The 19,993-nt window shown below is 37.1% G+C and overlaps 3 protein-coding genes across 5 annotated transcripts in view; 1 reads left to right on the forward strand and 2 right to left on the reverse strand.

Annotated features, from left to right (window-relative positions):
* Positions 1–19,993, forward strand: part of LOC123308947 (hemicentin-1) — a 325,793-nt gene that overhangs the window by 5,580 nt on the left and 300,220 nt on the right. The window contains exon 1 of one of the 3 annotated variants that reach the window (XM_044891790.1): positions 8,857–8,988. The exons of 1 other annotated variant lie outside the window; for it this stretch is intronic. The gene's annotated coding sequence lies outside the window, so the exon portion shown is untranslated. Of the gene's footprint in view, positions 1–8,856; positions 8,989–12,875; positions 13,020–19,993 lie in introns of those variants that run through there. One more of the 3 variants, XM_044891782.1, reaches the window with a different exon arrangement.
* On the reverse strand, positions 280–1,747 carry LOC123309013. Its single transcript, XM_044891857.1, has one exon. The coding sequence runs from the start codon at positions 1,602–1,604 to the stop codon at positions 468–470; it is 1,137 nt and encodes a 378-aa protein (XP_044747792.1). The 5' UTR covers positions 1,605–1,747; the 3' UTR covers positions 280–467.
* LOC123307586 lies at positions 6,962–8,297 on the reverse strand. Its single transcript, XM_044889959.1, has 2 exons — positions 8,292–8,297; positions 6,962–7,712 (listed from the first exon to the last, which is right to left on the reverse strand). Exons 1-2 carry the CDS (start codon positions 8,295–8,297, stop codon positions 6,975–6,977), a joined length of 744 nt encoding a protein of 247 aa, XP_044745894.1. The 3' UTR covers positions 6,962–6,974.

Here is a 19,993-nt window from a genome sequence, read left to right on the forward strand (position 1 = left end):
GATTCCTCCTGTCAGGGCATGCCATCTGTGTTTTTCCATATATTTCTATGATCAAACAGCTACGTTCAGGTTGTGTATATTAAAATATTTTTTTCAAATCATTCGTCAAAAAACTTCCAGTTTAATGTATAAACATATATAACTATGAGCAAAATAGCTCCAGATTTTTATCCCATGCAATTTTTTCCTACTTTGGAGCAGAATAATTGTTTTACAAAGTCTATGCAAAATATTTCTTCGAATTCATCTTATACTTCACAAAATATTTATTGGTCACTATAAATAATAAAACTTTATTGAAAAAAATTATACATTTTATGCTATTTACAGTATAAACTCATGTTGTTTATAAGACAACATATTTTCAGTGTACAATTAACCTCACTAATTTGTTTATCTTATCTGAATATACCAACAAAGAAATGAATCTCACTTTGGAAATTCTCCCAACCGTAACAGTATTAAGATCAAAAACCATACTTTGCTCTGGATTGCATTCTGTTGTGTTTACTTGCAGCCCATTGCTGTTGTAATTCTTGTTCATTAGCTTTTGCTTTTTGAGCCAGATAAGTGATATGATGCTTCTTTCTTTTTGTAGGATCTATTGAATCGTCATCTTCAGATGGTTTTGGTATGTATTCTGGATCAGTAAGTGACTTTGTCATCCACAAATCTTTTTCAGCTACCAATTGATCTTCATTTATATCTATCAGTTTTATATTGCGTGGCATTCTACTACTCTTTCCTACAAGTTCTTTAAAAGCTGCATTATCTAAACCTTGGTATGGGGCAACTGGCTCTGGAGCCAAATCGATTATAGGTTCTTTGCTTACAGGTTCTTCTTCAACAATTATATTTTTAACAACTTTTTTGCCGCATACTTTTTGCCATAATTCATCATCGTAAGTTTCTGGCATCTCCACATCACTGTCATCACTTTCATTCTGCTTAGATTTGGCATCTGATTCTTCCTTCTTTGATGAGATAGATGCTTCTTTTTTCTTTCTAACACTGTTTGGTACTAGGGGTTTACTGACTTTCTTGACTTGTTCATTTGCTTTATTCTTCTGTGTCAAAACATTAGGAACAAAACTTTTGTTAGTCAAAGGAAGACATTTTACTGGTGGCAGTAACGAAAGAAGTCCGGTTCCTTTGACAGATTGCTTGAATTTTTTGGCTGCTGGTTCTTTCTCGTCTATGTCATCAAATTCAGAAAGAGAAGGTACAAGAATTCGTACTTTAGCCTTCTCCTTAGTTTGTGGTGCAGCTTTGGGTATAAAATCTTCCACTATATCCTCAAAATCTGGTTTTATGTTCTCATTCGGTACTTCTTTTTTTTGAGGCAATTTTTCAAACATATTGGAGACAGAATGACTTGGCAGCGAGACTGCATCTTCATCATCAGATATTTCACCTGGTAATACTGGTTCACCTATTTCGGTTGTATTTTCACAGGGTTTTTCAATACTTCCTTCCTCACAACTGCTCTTTCCATTGAGTATGCTATTTTTGATACCAGCATTTTCAGTAACTGGTTGAGGTTGATGATCTGTATCTTCATCTACTTCACTATCACTTCCATAGTCATAAGCAACAAGAGCCATTTCAATAGAATTCAAAGTATAAATATTCAACAGAAATAATTCGTATAGAACTATTCAAGATTGAACAATAAATAATTAGAAATATTATTATTTATATCAATATTATTGTGAGGTTAATGTTAATTGTCAGTTTACACCACAGAACTCTATTTAGACAGCAGCACAGAGTAGAAGTACATAAAGTCTGTGGCTCATCTGTGAGTCTTGACTTCTTTCTATGATTAGGGATGGGCAACGGTGAAAAAAATATCGATATTTGGTGGAAGTATCGGTATATGGACCGATCGGAACTCAACTCAAGATCTTGCGAGTTATAACTTTCGATTGGTTTTGGGAACTAATATTCCATATATGAATTACCGATAACCGAAATCTCCCACCAAATGTGTGGTTAGCTATGATAAAACAAATTTTTAATACAAGCTCCTTGAGGATAATCGAATCATTCGAAAAAAAGTTTTATTTTGATTTCTCCAAACTCACAGCCAAGACAACTTTTTCGAATAACACCGAGGAAGCTTGATAAATATTTCATAGCGTTTCTCGAAACATGGTGGCAATACGATTTGATTTTTCTAGTTACTGGTATATTTCTGAAACTACCTGAATTCATCAACAGATATTTGCCTACTAAACCTATATTTCGTAAAAATTCGAGTCGACTTGAAAATGTGTGTAGGCACAATATCATAAAAAATATCGATTTTTTAAAGTATCGAAAAATGATTGGCATTGGTAGCACCATAGACATATTAATTATCGGGGTAATAAGTCTATGGGTAGCACTTAACCAGATATGCCCATAGAGAAAGGGAAAGAGTCTCTGGATATGCCAACATAGTAAAAAGCGCTTCCTTCCTTCTCTTTTCAAAGATACGACAAACAATTTCAAACTATCCATCCATTTCTCGCACAGGACAGCGTATAAGTTGACATTTTATCGAAGCCATCCATCAATATAGATTGTCGTTCTAAAATCGCTTTTATTACTTAGCCGCCCACTTTATGAGGCTCTTACTCGGGGGATCCCCTGCCCCGTCCTCGAATCATTAAAACAAATACTTTAAGTGGCTTTCAACCTGATTAGCAACACGCAAACGTAATTCTAGAGGTTTAGAACCCACCTTTTTGCCGGAATCTTACCCTGAGGGAATTAGTGTTACGCAAACTAACTTTTTCATCGCCCCGTGATATATTGGGGGGAAAAGAAGGAAACATGCAGCACGAGAGGTTTTCTTTCTGTGTTGTTCCTAATCTGTATTAATATTAAAACAGGTGTTGGGACACGTGTTGATTTTTTCATTTGGCGTAGGTTCACGGATGCCCGTGAAAAGCACTTTCCATTAACCCTTTCATGACATTATTTTAGAGCCCAGTATTTCTTTTTGTTGGGCTAAACGGAGGCCATGAGGCCCATTGTGAGCCATTTAGATCTTTGACCTACAGATCCTCAAGTGTCATATATAATCCATAAACTGCTCCAAAGATTATAACTCTATAATAATCTAATAAATATACGAGGATGTATTAATGCCTAGACCAGTTCCATGTATGGGAAAAAATATTGAGTTACCATAGCAACGAACAATAACTCATTAGAAGTGTCAAAAAAGTAAACCAGAGTTACGCAATAAATTAAAAGAAAGATGTCCACCGAAATTGTGAAAAGCGAAAAATTGGAGTAACGAGCCATCATTAAGTAGGTACCTGTATTTAAAAGGGTTAAGAGGTAAGCAGATTTACGAAGATATGCTTAATACCAATGTCCTTCGTATGCGACCATGGAAAATTGGAGTGCTTCAAAAGAGATAAATTTTCCATTGAAGAAATATCGATGCAGTTCATGACATGATTTTATCAGACCGTCAAATCGGGCTAAGACAGATATCTGAAACACTGAATATTTCATACGAACTAGTTCATCATATAGTTCACGTTAATTTGGACATGAGAAAAATTGCTGCAAAATGGATCCCCAAATGTTTAGATGTTGACCATAAGCGTGCAAGGGTAGAAGCATCGCGTTCGATCTGTGCTCGATTTGAAAACGATGTAGACTTCTTAAACCGAATTGTTACTATGGATGAGACTTGGGTACCTTTCTACGATCCAGAAACAAAGCAACAATCGATGAAATGGCGACACTCTAGTTCTCCAATCTCCAAGACCTAAAAAGTTTCGTGTCCAAAAATCTGCTGAAGAAGTTCTTGCTTCAGTTTGTTGGGATTGCCATGGAGTAATCATGATTGATTCTACGGGAAAAAATAGAGAGAAAAGACGCGGAACGCTATCCAAAGGTGTTTTGTTTTTGCAGGACAACGCCCCTGCACAGAAATCTCATGTTGCCATGCAAAAAATTCGTGATTTAGAGTTTGAATTACTAGAATACCTACCTTATTCACCAGATTTGGCTCCATCCGACTATCATCTCTTTCCTCAATTGAAAAAAAGTTTAAAAGGTCGTAAATTTTCTTCCAACGAGGAGGTAATAAGAGCTATGAAGGTCTGTTTTGCAGAGGAAGAAGAAACATTTTTTTTGAGGTCTAGAGACGTTGCAGGTTTGCTGTGATAAATGTATCCAATTAAGAGGAGAATATGTTGAGTAATAAAATATTTTGACATCGAAATTTTGTTTGGTTCTATAGTAGGCTAAGAACTTTTCAATATATCCTCGTATATCTTTATATATAAGCTTTATGTTAAAAAAAAACTACTATTCTTATTTGAAAGGGGAAATAAAATCATTTAATTCTCTCAGCCATCCTTGACTTGGATCGTTTCAGTAAAAAAAATGTCATCCTCATTCGTATACAAATATCAGTTATAGTTATCGGTTTTAATGAACAAATAAACGCAATTTACGCGTAGTTGCGAGTTCAAAGCATCAAATATCAATCCCTCTCAGTTTCTGGGGTAAATTCACGAACCAACGAATTCGGTACGGGTCTCATTAGGGAGAAGTGTTAAGTTACCCCTAAATTACCGATGACAACCTACAATCATGCACGGCATTCATTCTGGGGGAGTTCAAAACCAACATAAGGCCACTCTGTTCACCGTGTTAATGTCTTTCTTATGGTTGTGTGTGTGTGTAGATAGAGTTGTTGGGGGACAGCTTTCCATGAAAGGATGCAGGAAAAGGACCGTTTCTATGACAACACGACGATATATGGAATGGCGGTGAATTAAATGATGTGATGAATGGGATGGGGATGAGGGAGGGATTAACTACGAGGTGCATTTTAGAAATAAGAAGAAAAATATACCCCACTTTTTATGAATTTGCAGAAAGAACAAGGCTCAGCTGGGGACGTTTGAGATGAACTGATGTCTTCATTTATTTATGAGATTCTGAGAGATTTTACGGTACCTGGATGTATCGACAGCTGTATCTGCCATTCATGGAGGATTCACTTCTAGCTAGTGATATTCCATTTCAAAGTAGAACCTCCATAAAATAAAGAGTCTTATGTGAAAAAATTTGAATATGGATCTGCCGCCAAGAGAGTTATTCTAACCTAATTAATGTTTGCTGACAGCCACATAATTCTATGGCTGACAGCATAGAACTATAAAGAATATAGAATGAGGAAGCTGACAGTTCAACCTGATTTTCACAGAAGTGGCTTAATAAAAGCACTGAAACTGATGAAAGTATAAATCTCAAATCATCAGGTTCAGAATCGTTCTCCTTCTCTCATAATCGAGCTTTTTCAACGATTAAACAGTACTATAACCTAGTTTAATCACTTCTCGACGCTCTTAACGATTTTTTTTTGGTCCTCATGAAATACTAGATTTAAGGCTAATGAGTCAGATTGCAACCAGCTGAACTTCTTGTAAAATATAGAAAAATTATCTCAGTTGATTTTTGAAAGAACTGTCAATGAATTTAGGTACAAAGACATATATGTCATTTTCTGAAGGTTGGAAATAGAAAATTATGGAATAAATCAGCAGTGTAAACTGAATTGTGGACCATAACGAAAATGTTCAAGTTTTTGCCCATTACATGAGTACACGATATGTGGGGATCCCCTTGTTGCTGTCCAGTCCCATGTGCTTGTATATCTTATCGTAGATGCTTTCCCAGTGGAACTCCATGTTGTTCTTATTCCTGCGCCACACCACCCCCTTCCTCCATCCCCGTACAAATAGGATGTTTAAAAAAAGGCAAGAAGAAGAAGAAGGGAAAAAAACTTTCCGGAAAATTGACACCAAGCCAAATGGCCTTACTGACGCCAAGCAAAATAGGCATGTTGTCACCAAGTAAACTAGCCTTGCTGACGCCGAGTAAATTGGCCTTATTGAGTCCCAGTACGCAGGATATGTTCAACAAGTTGAAGAATAAAGAAGGCGGTGGTGCATATGCTGGATCAGAAGGAGGATTTGTCACCAGGCGATGTGACCCAAGATGCAAAGCAAGGAGAACAAGGCCTGCCACAGCTGATTGTACACCTAGAACGACCACGAACGAATTCTGCCCAGCGACATATAAAAACAACGCGTCTGTGTATTGTGGAATTGGTGGTGTTCATAGACTGGACGCGGCAACCACAACTGATATAAAGACGAACACATCAACATCTACAAACCACCTAGACTTCTTTTGCTGTGCGCAGAAAGCGGCAGAGAAAGAGATGCAGAGTGGCGTATGCAAAGATCCACAATGTGCAATGCAGCAACAATATAACCAAGCTCTTCAACAGCAATATCTACAGAAATGTTACTATTGTCAACTGATGGCTCAGCAGAATCCTTTCTGGTATAATAATTTGAGTACAGCACAAATACCTCAAACGACTGTATACCAAAATGCCGTGATGTCCAATCAACTTCTTCGACAGGGATTTCGACAGAATATTCCTCAGTCTCTAAATTCCCTCTACCAACAACGCCCCCTTCCTTGTTCATCTATCTTCAGCGGAGCCTTTCCCTTTTCTTCAAATCCCTCGCAACTTACCCCTTTTCAAACCATGTCCTTATTGTGGCCTTCTGCTACTACTCCTGTAACAACAGCCGGATCTTCAAACGATCCCGGTCCGTGTAAAAAGTGTGAAACCTGTGGCCGTATGAATCCGAAGAAATGAAAAATCTACATTGTCTTATTACTTTGATATTGAATATATGTTATAGAAATTCGTTCTTTTCTTTCGATCCAAGATTTAATGAATACTTTTACAGAAATGTAGTTTCCAGCTTTTCTGACGCCAAAACTCTGTTAAGTGGTAGGGTATCACCACAAAATCTGCGAAATGTTCCCTTCTAAATGCCCAACATAACCCCTTTAATCAGTCGATCGAATCTGAATATACCAACAAAGAAATGAATCTCACTTTGGAAATTCTCCAAACCGTAACAGTATTAAGATCAAAAACCATACTTTGCTCTGGATTGCATTCTGTTGTGTTTACTTGCAGCCCATTGCTGTTGTAATTCTTGTTCATTAGCTTTTGCTTTTTGAGCCAGATAAGTGATATGATGCTTCTTTCTTTTTGTAGGATCTATTGAATCATCATCTTCAGATGGTTTTGGTATGTATTCTGGATCAGTAAGTGACTTTGTCATCCACAAATCTTTTTCAGCTACCAATTGATCTTCATTTATATCTATAAGTTTTATATTGCGTGGCATTCTACTACTCTTTCCTACAAGTTCTTTAAAAGCTGCATTATCTAAACCTTGGTATGGGGCAACTGGCTCTGGAGCCAAATCGATTATAGGTTCTTTGCTTACAGGTTCTTCTTCAACAATTATATTTTTAACAACTTTTTTGCCGCATACTTTTTGCCATAATTCATCATCGTAAGTTTCTGGCATCTCCACATCACTGTCATCACTTTCATTCTGCTTAGATTTGGCATCTGATTCTTCCTTCTTTGATGAGATAGATGCTTCTTTTTTCTTTCTAACACTGTTTGGTACTAGGGGTTTACTGACTTTCTTGACTTGTTCATTTGCTTTATTCTTCTGTGTCAAAATATTAGGAACAAAACTTTTGTTAGTCAAAGGAAGACATTTCACTGGTGGCAGTAACGAAAGAAGTCCGGTTCCTTTGGCAGATTGCTTGAATTTTTTGGCTGCTGGTTCTTGTAAAAAGTGTGAAACCTGTGGCCGTATGAATCCGAAGAAATGAAAAATCTATATTGTCTTATTACTTTAATATTGAATATATGTTATAGAAATTCGTTCTTTTCTTTTGATCCAAGATTTACTGAATACTTTTACAGAAATGTGGTTTCCAGCTTTTCTGACGCCAAAACAATGTTAAGTGGTTGGGTATCACCACAAAATCTGCGAAATGTTCCCTTCTAAATACTCAACATCACCCCTTTAATCAGTCGATCGAAAATTTCCCGAAAGAGTGTCGCGCGCTACGCATCTCTGATATCTGTCGACGAGTCCTCGATAACATCATCTGCGACAGATAATTACCTCATAACGACCTCAAAGTGACACCCATATACATTCTCGTTGCACAAAGAACCCCAAACTCGCAGAAGGGCCCGTCACTTCTCATAATAAGGATGATTTATCGTTTTCTCGGGAAAATCGAGAGCATAGAATCCGTACCACTTTTTCCTGTCGCCATTCTGTTGCAGGCACGGATGCCAATCGATGTTTTAAAAACGAATTCTAATCTGAAAAAATAATCCAAAATTGAATTTGGTCTTTGATTTTCCCTACTGCCATTTTGGGGATAATAATAATGCACGAATAAAGTATGTCAGAAATTTGTGAAGTGAACACAGAAAACATTTAATATGCCGGGGAACCGCATAGAAATATTTTGCCACTGTGACATTTTTCCATCGAAAAATATTAGAAAGTGCTTGCTCCTTTATGCACACAACGCATTGAATAGAATCATAGAACCACAGAAGTTATTTCAAAATTACTTTCATGTATGTATTTTCATTATGCCTTCGTTAATCAGAAAGAGATGTGATAAAATCAGTTCGAAGGACTCTAATTTCGAGTCTTCTCTTCCATGTAAGTAAGCTTTATCCTACTATCAGATATGTCATTTCTGTATATCTTAGTTCTTCTATATCTGGATCAAATCGAAATAGCAATAAAACGAATATCTATAAATAAACTCGTGATTACAACCTTGGCAACTCTTTCACATTATTCAAACTTGTACAGACTTCTCAACAACGATTACTTCTACTAGGGTAGGAAGTCGGAGGTGGAGTACTTCTGCTGTAAGTCACGTTTCCACAACGCCGAAGGTTTGAACAACAGGGAGGAAAGCAGTATCGACAGCAGGGCTGTCCACAGGGGGAGTTTGGACAGCAAAAGATTGGAATGTCTGTTACGCAGCATCCGTAAGGATTACAACACCTGAAATGAGAAACGATGAAGAATGAAACGACGTTAGGTATTTATCGAATATGACAACATACCCTGCCATTTTTGGGATTTTTCGAAGAATAACTGAAATTTAGACCGGTTTCTTTTTTATATTGACTTTTTTGAAAGATGTCAGAAAAATTCCGAGACGTCTAGGATTTTCAAATGTGAAGTTTGATCACGTAAAGTCGGGTGGTTTTCGCGCTCAATGGATTAATTTTTCAATATTTCCTCAAGTACAGATCTAATCTGGTAAGGCGTGAAGTTAGGTACATAATTGGAGTTTCTGAATTTAGGAACATTGAAAATTACGAATTTCGCTATTTTATGAGGTTGATTTTTTGAAATCAACCCTCAAGTAGTTACCTAAATAAGATTCTTTCAATAAGTTTCTTTTATAGGAACCATAAAAAACCCAAACCTATTGTTCACATTGCAAACAACATTCCCATTACAATCCCCGATCATAAAATCCGGCCATAGCACGAGCATCAAATCAGAAATAGATGGTGAATAAACAGAATTATATCAACGAATTGTCATCTCGACTAGACTCCATTAATTCTCTCGATTCCCATTGTACGTCGAACGTTCTGTCTGAGATTTTATCAGATGAATACACTCGATAATTGAAACTAAAAGAAGACTTGGACAGACAAAGCGCCCTTCGATTGAGGCAGCGAAAAATATGGGGGAGATACATGGGAACTAGGTACGAGAGAAGTTGACGGAATTGTATACATACATGGACGGGATGTTATCGGATTTAAAAGGGGAAAAGCGAAAACGTTTTATACTCCCGCGAGGATTAAATAAATGTATGGTGATTTCTCATTATCGTACATGTAATCTCTTTCAAATGCTGTTTTACATCTTCTGGATATTTGAAGTAGGTTATAGTGAAATTTAGAAACCATTATTGGGTAATGATTCACATTTTTATACATGCTCAAGAATGATGAAAACTTTCTGCAGGTATTTGAACAGTTTTTATTCGTTTTGCTCTTTTTACATCAAATTACTGAGGTTTCGGTCACAGACCGGACCTTTGTCAAGGATAAAATTAAGGATTAAAGAGTAGAAAGATAAGAAACACCCTCATATCTGTAGTACTAAAAAGTACCGACTATATTTTGGGCTTTGTTTGCCACATTCGACAATGAGATGGCGCTGAAAACGGTGACTATCAAACACACAGTGACTCTATCAAACACAGTGGCGACATAGATCTCTGAATAGGACAATAGGACACATTATACGTCAAAGGTGTTATTTCTGTGAAATACGTTGTTTTGAATTGATAAACTTGAATAATATGAACCAATATTCAATATACCATCATAGCATACACATTTCAGAATTTTACATATTATTTACAAAATTTTCAGAATCACACTCGAAAAAAACTTACAGAGGTATACAAGAGCTGTATGTTAGCCCGTCAGTATAGTTTCTTTATGTTTTTTTATGATGCCTACAAGTGGGCACCATCTTTTTCACATCCTTCCTTCGGTTTTCATATTGAACAGCTGAATTTGAGATCGATACATCGGAAGTTTCCAAAGATTATAGAGTAGATAGATAAGGTTAGAGTCACTGTACGACTAAAGTGACCTGAGCGCTATCTGTGTTTCAAATGTTTTTTTAAGGTCCTAAGACTTTTTCAGAGACATATGAAATTTTGTGTGATTTCAGATGACCATTTCGATCAAAGAGTTTTGAATGTTTTGATTCTCGTACCGCCTTTTGTTTATCAAGTTCTTTCTAGTTGCTTTTTGTCTAATTTCTTGGTGAAAACCTCAAAATATCGTTCAAAAATTCCCAGCTGTATTCGGGTTCGGCTTTTGGACAGTCCGAGAATGGTTCTATAACTGCGCAGAGGATTTAATACTAGGGCGCAACAGTTTTGCGCAGTCCTAGAACAATTCTCGGACTGCCAGAAAGCCGAACCCGAATACAACCATTGTATGGTGAAGAACTGTGGATCAAATAAAACGAATCTCACTAAGGAAAATGGGAATGTTGAGTATTGAAACTGGTAACATGTGCGTCAGAGCGTAAACGCCTACAAACACTACTGACTACACCATGTGCAATAAACATTTTACTCAAGACAAGGGCCTATTTAGGGAAAATTATGACTTTTATACGTCCATTCAAAGATTCTCAATTGCTACTCCTTCAATATATTCAGAAATACAAAGGTTTTATTGATTTTGATTTGGGTATCAAGTGACTGTAAAATTGTTGTTTGGGAAGAAAAAGTTTTATGAAATCTTCTGTGAGTGTTTTGTTAATGGGGTATTTTCCTAAATTTCAAAATAAATGTTATAAAAATCCTTATAACTCAAATATCTCGAAATATATTTTTTTCGAATTTTAACATATTGCATTTTGTCTGTACTCGATTAGGAAAATTCTGATTTCAGAAGTGCTCTTGTGAACATTCTACGTCATTTTTACAATCCAGCAACGCCCATTTGTGTCAGTGATGGTCATGAAAGTTTTCTGATCACCATAGATGTAATAAATATCAAGTTTGATAATCAAATTTGACAAGAAAAACACACAATGACACAAAATGTCATCGGTTTTAAGAAGACACAGATTACAGAAACAATTTTTTGTAATTTGTGGATATCTTCTTGATCGGTTCCAGTGTTGTCGAATTAACAAAAATTACTATACTTTAATAAAGGCATTTTACGTCACAAGCTTTCACATAGTCGAAGTTTCGAAGGGTGTATTTCTGAAATGTCTGAATTTTGAAGCGAATCTTTTACGTGTTGGATAACTAGTAGAAAAGGCTTTCCATAAATGATCTCAAATTCGATTTTGGAGTTTTAGGAAACTTGCCCATTCATTAATCAATTTTGTATATTGTGTCATAAAGAGAGCATATCATAAGGGGATCATAAAGAAACTATACTGACGGGCTAACATACAGGTCTTGTATACCTCAGTGAAGTTTTTTTTAAATTTGGGTTCTGAAAATTCTTTAAATAAAATGTACCTAAATAACTGAAATGTGTATGCTAGGATGGTATATTAGATATTGGTTCATATTTATTTCTGATATAAATTGTACAAATTCGACTAAGTTTATCAATTCAAAACAACGTATTGAACAGAAATAACACCTTTGACATATAGCAGATCACCATATACTTGTGTCCTATAGTCAAAGCACGAAACAAAACCATACTTTTGTTTTGTCGCTCAGAATGTTTGTTTTCTGGTCTCAACAAAGTCGATATTGAAATTCAATACAAGGAATAGAATTCGAATTTCTCACCCTTATTATTATAAAACAGAAAACTATTATTAAACAGTTTTTCTGTATTGACAGTTACAGTGACTCTAAGGAGACAGTGGCGACAATTGTGGTCTCGTTTTTCATCGTTATAGCAAGAATATGGCGGATTTGGTCACGTGACGTGACGTGAGCCAATCCGCATTCCGAATTAGAGATCATAGCATTGAAATCTGTGCTTCTAAGCCGCCATATTCTTGCTAAATTTCCAATTGTCGCCACTGTGTTTGATAGAGTCACTGTATTGACAGTACGTTTACAGCGCCATCTAATTGTCAAATGTGTTTTCACTGATAAAAATGTAGTCGGTTTTTAGTACTACAGATATGAGGGCGGTTCCTATCTTTCTACTCTATAATCTTTGCATGTTTCTTAAGTATTATCCCCAAAAATACTGGTATAACATCCAAAAAATTCACCCTTCTCTTCTGTCATCCACTCCCGCATGACCACAAGGGGAAATTTCGACGTCATCTCTCGGACCGTCATTCTCTCGCGGGTTGCTCCCCCTCGCAGTGTCCTGTGTCCTGTCGCACAATCCTGCGTGGTGTGGACTCGGCACGTACAGAAAGGAAGACGAGCCAGTCTGTTTTCGCCCCCAGCGCGCATCCGACGTTACGGGGTTCTGTACATCCGCCGTATTTTCGCGATCTTACCCCCAGTCGATTTGGATCGTCGAAATTGTGATTTGCGCTTGTTTCGACGCGGTGTTTTGTGGTTTTTCGCCACTGGATGATATATTGGAGGTGAGATCCTCTGCGGGGAGTATTCTTAGGGGTAGTTGTGGGTTTATGCATGATTCAATTAGTACGGGACACATGTGAACATGGAACCCCAGGATCTGCCGATATACGCGATAAATCTTATGAAATGAAATCATCTTGTACGTTAAACTTACTTGGAGAATGTTTAAATGATGAGACAATCGTTCATCATCACGTATATTGATGATAATTAAAAAAAACCCTAACGAGAGCTGTTTTTATTACTCTGTGTCTAGTGAAGCAAAACACAGATTATGTATAGAAAATAGTTAGGTATTCCTAAGCTCTGAAACTATTCTCCTCCACACTCCATGACTCAATGCATTTTTGAATTCGCGAAAACCGTAAAAATAAGAATTCCTTATTTGCTAACGGTGAGTTTATGCAGAGTTACTAGGAAAGAATTCAATTGTCAGATGGCGTGCGCTTGTTTTTGCCATCTCCTCATGAGATTGTTCTCTTGTTTAGATATTGGTTGTTAGTAACTCTGCATAAATAAGTCACCATCAGTCTGGGATGTATGACGAATGACCCATTCTTTATGGCTTGTATTGGGCTGAAATGTGAGTAAGAGCGATGTCTTGAAACAAGATGATTCTTCCTCTAGGATCTTTGTAGTACAGCCCTCAAACAGCCTGTATTCAAGACGGCGGTTGAATCTGCCTGAACAAGGTTGTTTTGAGGAGTTTTGAGGAGTAGTTGAGCAATTTGTAAAATACAGGGTGTATTTGAAGTTGAGGTTTTTTTTTTCAACAGAAGGTAGAACTGGTCAAAATGAAGCGTTTCACCAAAAATCACCTATACAAAACTTTCAAAATGACAAAGTTGAAAAAAAATTTCAAATGATCACTGGAATAGATCCTAATACTACCCTAGACCGTTTTTAGCTGAATTATCGCGAACCAGTGGGAAAAAACTTCTCCTGATTCGACCATGTGGTTTCGTTTAGGATATTGGCTCGTTCAATATTTACGTGGTAATGAAAATGGAAACTTAGGATTGCCGAATTGTTCTCATTATTTTTTAGTTACTTACACGATTTTATGAAATGGCTCATTTCGATACCAACTGACAGAAGAGACTCAGAACACAAGTGTGACAAAAAAATTACTTCAAAATCTCACCAATAAAATTCGTCTAAATAGGTCACGAATTTTTAAATGGGCATCACAATCTCCTTATCGAAGATTCCAACAATCGTCGTAAAAATGGGATGAAATGGGAAAACATAGCACTTTTTCAACATAACTAACATAAGCACTTTCAAGAAACTGTCTCGATTTTCTACATTTTTTCACCCTAAATTGCACGATACAACAATAATGATTCTCTCAAAAGTGACCTGATGCATCTAATCCGATGAACTTGGTACTGAACCATTCATGGTCCAGCCATATGTTTATGTTTTGTTTCGTTTTTGCGATGCTGGAGTCACCTTTCACAGTCCCGTACTTGAAATTCAATGAAATTTTTTCGAATTTCTAGGGATTGCATCTCAGCCATCTTGGATATTTAATATAGACAATTTTTGGTTAAACTACTTATTTTGATGAGTTCTACCTTCTGTCAAAAAAAGCCTCACCTTTGAAAACACCCTGTATATAAGATAGGTAATATAAATATACCAATTTGTTTTTGGTTCGATACCACATTTTATGTTAGAATTCTTGCAGGCAGGAAAAATAAATATCCTTCAAAATAACTATTTTTTCTAATGCCGATGCGACTGTCAGACCTTGCTTACATGGTGGAACATGACTCATTATACCAGAATCCAGTTTAACCTGAAAGACATAAATTTTGCAGATAAGACTTTAGCTTTAGCAAGGCATTGTGTTTCTAGCGAATCTTTTGGAGAACGCGTTTTAGGGTTCAATTCCTCATTAAGAGTCCATCTATCCTCAGTGCTTTGGTGTAAACATAAACGGTAACTGGATAATTCCAAAAAGACCATCTTTTTACTCCGTCCTTCTTCACGAGCAATTGGAGATGATTCTCTAGGTTAGAGGTCATAGAGATATGCCCATGTTCTTTTTGAAAAAGTCGTTGAAAAAAAATTGCTTTCACACCAACCTTTAAAGTGTCATCATATTTGGTCACCACCCTCAATGAATCAACCTATACTTCTGAGGAGGTAACAGCCACCATTTTGCAACCCGTACCTACAAGACAATGGTGAGACACGAATAAATTGTGACGAAACAATAGGCTGGAGAAAAATAAATCCATTATTTTTGTGAAATACAAGAAATCATTTGACATGTTTCATGTTTCGGATTTTTCTATTCATAATGTCCCTCTCATGGAAGTCTTTGTCCTATTTTCGGATATCTCCTGTGATCGATTTCCACAATCTTCTCCTGACGCCAATTGCCTATCACTGAGTAAGTTTTGCAATGAAAGATAAATCAAATTGGAAAACAACATATTGTGTTATAACAATAATTCGAGCTATTCATGAAAGAGCGTAGGAAATATCAAAGAATTTGAAATATCTAAACACAACTGTGCAGAGCTTCGGGATCATTGCCCTTCATAAGTACAGTGTAGCGCCAGATATTCTAACCATGGGGTTTTAAACAAAATCGGACCGACGTGTTGAGAAACTATTTCAATTCTCGTCGCGAAACGCCATCTGTGTCGTGAAGACTGAGTCAAAACCTCGCTATCTCTGCTATCTCGCTATCTCCTCCCATGGCTTCCAGATTTAACGAATGTACCTACAACAATTCGTCAAGCAGACGAGTTCGCTCGACAGACCACATTCGGCAGGAAATACAGTGGTTATAGTGAAAATGGCAAGAAAACTTTGGTGAACGCTTGGTGCAAGGCCCGGGCTATATGGTGAATGCATCCAAGCTTCTGGAGTTCTGGAGTCTGGTCCTGGGAAGTCACTGTAAACGTGTGTGGTCTGGAGTTGTCCTGATATCTCGCATACTGGCCGTTTCCTGACAATCACTATAGCTTTAAACAGTCAAATCATTGACAGTAGAGATCTGAATGTTTGACCATGTGGAAGCAACTGACTCATGTGAAGTTGGTGCCGACTTTTTTGAAAAACTACGTTTTCTGGAGTTCTAGGTAGATTTAAAAGAGTTCTGGAACAAATTAGTGGCACGGTCGTTTATGGAAAAATTAGTTCTGGTGCTATTTTTCGTTGACGAAGAAACAGTTCTAGGGTTCTTCAATATTTTTAGGAAAATTTCTGCAAAAATTAAAAAAAATTATAACATTGGTTTTTGACTCTTGAAAAATATCATTTTGGGAGAAAAAATGAGAGATATTTCAGATCGGATGAATGTTCTGAATAGCGCTCGTTCAGTTCGTCAAAATATATAGAGAAAGTTTAATCGAAAAAGCCAAAATTTTAGATTTATTAGCTCTAACATAAGGTCAGAAATTCGAAAAACCTATATTTTCTATTGTGGCAAAAATTCTCTCAGCAGAATTCTGAGCAGCGCCCTATAATTTCTAAGAAATATGTCAAGAGAGTTTAATCGAGAAAATTTTCATTTTATCAGCTATATCAGAGAAAAGATCAAAAGTTCGAAAAAGCGATATTTCACATGGTGTCAAAGATTGATCACAGGAGAGTTCTGAGTAGCGCTCTGTAAGTTCTTCTCTACCAACTTCACATGAGTCCCAAACTAAACATAACGACCAGAAAGAGATTTTTTATCAATTCTATAAGAAAATTTCATTTTTCGAGCTCCAATCGATTTTCGATACAACCCTATTAAAACTCTAAACAAACGATCTTTTTCCCTTTAAATTTACGCTCACTCATCCGAAACCCATATAACCCAAGCCTGTTCGTTTCACCCCCCTTAAATATGGAAAACTCGCGATATAAATTCATCCTAACCGCGTCAAAGGAAGAACCATCTCCCGATCCTGTTGACAAACACTAAAACCCCCCATCGATACATCTGATCCTTCAAAGTTCCAACTATCTCAAAATAAACAGTGTGCACCGGGAAAAGCAGACCCGGAAACACAACGCAGCCAGGGTAAACAACCCCCGCCGTCGGCGACCGACCGGAACGGGATTCAAACCCCGGCTCGTGTCTCTGACACAATAACCTCCACCTAAAAATTGATATTCTCGACGGAAAAAGCACAATGCGTCTCCCTTGTTGTTGCGGGATGCAATGGAGGTGAGGACAATGCCGATGTTGCACAACAGAAACAAAAGGTCTTTGCCGTTCGCGCGCTCCCGTGACGCTGGGGGTTGGCAAAAACGGAAACTATAATGACTGGAGGTTATTACGAGGCTCGATGGGAGTCTAGACAAGGGGAGGGGTGGGGAAGAAGACTGGATCGGATTAATTGATGGTGGCATCGAGATCTTTACTATGAAAATCTCTGGATATCGACGTAGATGTGGGAAAAGTTTCCTTTTTCGACACCCCTTTTCTCAGAAGGGATGCATCGGAATAACGAAATATTTTCAGGCAAGGAAGGACCATTTCTGCCCCATTTCTAGCAAACACTGTGTATAGTTTGGGGTACAGACGACATATACGAGGATATATTGAAAAATTCTCAGCCTACTATTGAACCAAACAAAATTTCAATGTCAAAATATTTTATTACTCAACATATTCTCCTATTAATTGGATACATTTATTACAGCGAACCTGCAACGTCTCTAGACCTTTCAAAAAAAATGTTTCTTCTTGCTATGCAAACCAGACCTTCACAGCTTTTATTACCTCCTCGTTGGAAGAAAAAACGACCTTTTAAACTTTTTTTCAGTTGAGAAAAGAGACGATAGTCGAATGAAGCCAAATCTGGTGAATAAGGGGGATGTTCTAGTAATTCAAACCCTAAATCACGAATTGTTTGCATGGCAACATGAGATTTGTGTGCAGGAGCGTTGTCCTGCAAAAACTAAACACCTTTGGATAGCTTTCCGCGTCTTTTCTCTTTAATTTTTTCCCGTAGAGTGGTCAGTAATGTCGCATAGTAATCTTCGGTTACTGTTCTACCCTCATCCAAAAAATCAATCATGATTACTCCATGGCAATCCCGAAAAACTGAATCAAGAACTTTTCCAGCAGATTTTTGGACACGAAACTTCTTAGGTCTTGGGGAACCAGAGTGTCGCCATTCCATCGATTGTTGCTTTGTTTCTGGATCGTAGAAATGTACCAAGTCTCATCCATAGTAACAATTCGGTTTAAGAAGTCTACATCGTTTTCACATCGAGCACAGATCGACGCGATGCTTCTACCCTTGCACGCTTTTGGTCAACATTCAAACATTTGGGGCTCTATTTTGCAGCAATTTTTCTTATGTCCAAATTGATGTGAACGCGTTCGTATGAAATATTCATTGCTTCAGATATCCGTTTTCGCCCAATTCGTCGGCCTGATAAAATCATGTCATGAACTGCATCGATATTTTCGGTGACTGACACAGAAACTGGCCTTCCCGATCGGTCATCATCTTCAATGGAAAATTTACCTCTTTTGAAGCTCATTGCATCCCAATTTTTCACGGTCGCATACGAAGGACATTGATTACCAAGGGTATGAAGCATATCTCCGTAAATCTGCTTACCTCTTAACCCTTTTGAATACAGGTACTTGATGATGGCTCGATACTCCAAATTTTCGATTTTCACAGTTTCCGTGGACATCTTCTTTCTTTCAATGAATTGCGTAATTCTGGTTTAGTGGTTTACATCATCTTCAATGGAAAATTAACCTCTTTTGAAGCTTGCAGTCCAATTTTTCACGTTCGCATACGAAGGACATTGATCACCAAGGGTATTAAGCATCGCTTCGTAAATCTATTTACCTCTTAACCCTTTTAAATAAATTTCGATGAACATGTTCTTTCTTTTAATTTATTGCGTAACTGTGGTTTACTTCTTTGACCTCAAACTTCACATTGACACAGTTATTGTTCGTTGCTATGATAACGCAATATTTTTTTATGCATGGGACTGGTCTAGGCTAACTAGATATCAATACATCCTCGTAAGCAGTCATTCCGAAGGTAATTTTGTTTTTGCAGGGGTGGCACAGCTCATTATGAAAACTTAAAATGGCTATATCTTCGCATCAGGGCCGAATAGAAAAAAATGCTAAATGAAAAAAGTGTTTCTTTTGACCTCAAGAGTCCTCTGTTTAAATATTTGTAGTAGTCAAAGACTCACCCTGTATAGAAAAAATTGAAATTTTAGTCATTCCCATCGAATAGAATCCGGCAGGATAGATGACGTGAATGAATCAAATGTCACGTGAGAACTAATGAATATGGATGGGTTCCAGTTAAATGTGATATGGACAGCAACGAGGAAAATCCATATATCAGTTGCTCATTTTATTATATGGGCAGTATCCTCATCTATTATACAGTGTTGAATTGGCCACGCTGATTGAACACGTCGGAGCTATCGATACAGATTAATTTTATGAAGAGAAAAATGGCACGTCAGTAGGGGTGGCCCATACGATATCTCACGTCGTTAGTTCACCAGTCTGATCAGATAATGAAAATGTCAGTTTTAATTCATTGGCCGCACTGTGGACAGGAGGGTGTGATTTTGAGGGGAAAAACGTGAGTTGTGTTCACCTAATCGGATTCCCCTCATAAATGAGCCTCGTGAAGGGTCATTTGTTCTATTCGTAGGAAACGAAGGTCGATTCTTTCTAGTTAGTGTTGATGACTTTCGATCATTTCGAGTACTTTCATGGGGTATATATTGTAATTTATTTTGACATATAAAGTGACACTTTTTGAAACTCATTGACGTTTTGAAACGTTTTACTTTTCGCAACCAGTTACGGAAAGTAGAATATTTCGAAACTGATACTTGCTTTCATAGTAACGGAGTGAAAAATTGAATAACACTAGACTAGGAATCTCCTAGAGAAGCTTTCGAAGATGTTTTTGGCACCTTTCATTTGAATGGGGAATTCTCCTCAATTTGAGTTATCGCTGCA

The sequence above is a fragment of the Coccinella septempunctata genome, chromosome 1 (genome assembly GCF_907165205.1).
Source record: "Coccinella septempunctata chromosome 1, icCocSept1.1, whole genome shotgun sequence".
In the NCBI taxonomy this organism is placed as follows: Eukaryota; Metazoa; Arthropoda; class Insecta; order Coleoptera; family Coccinellidae; genus Coccinella; species Coccinella septempunctata.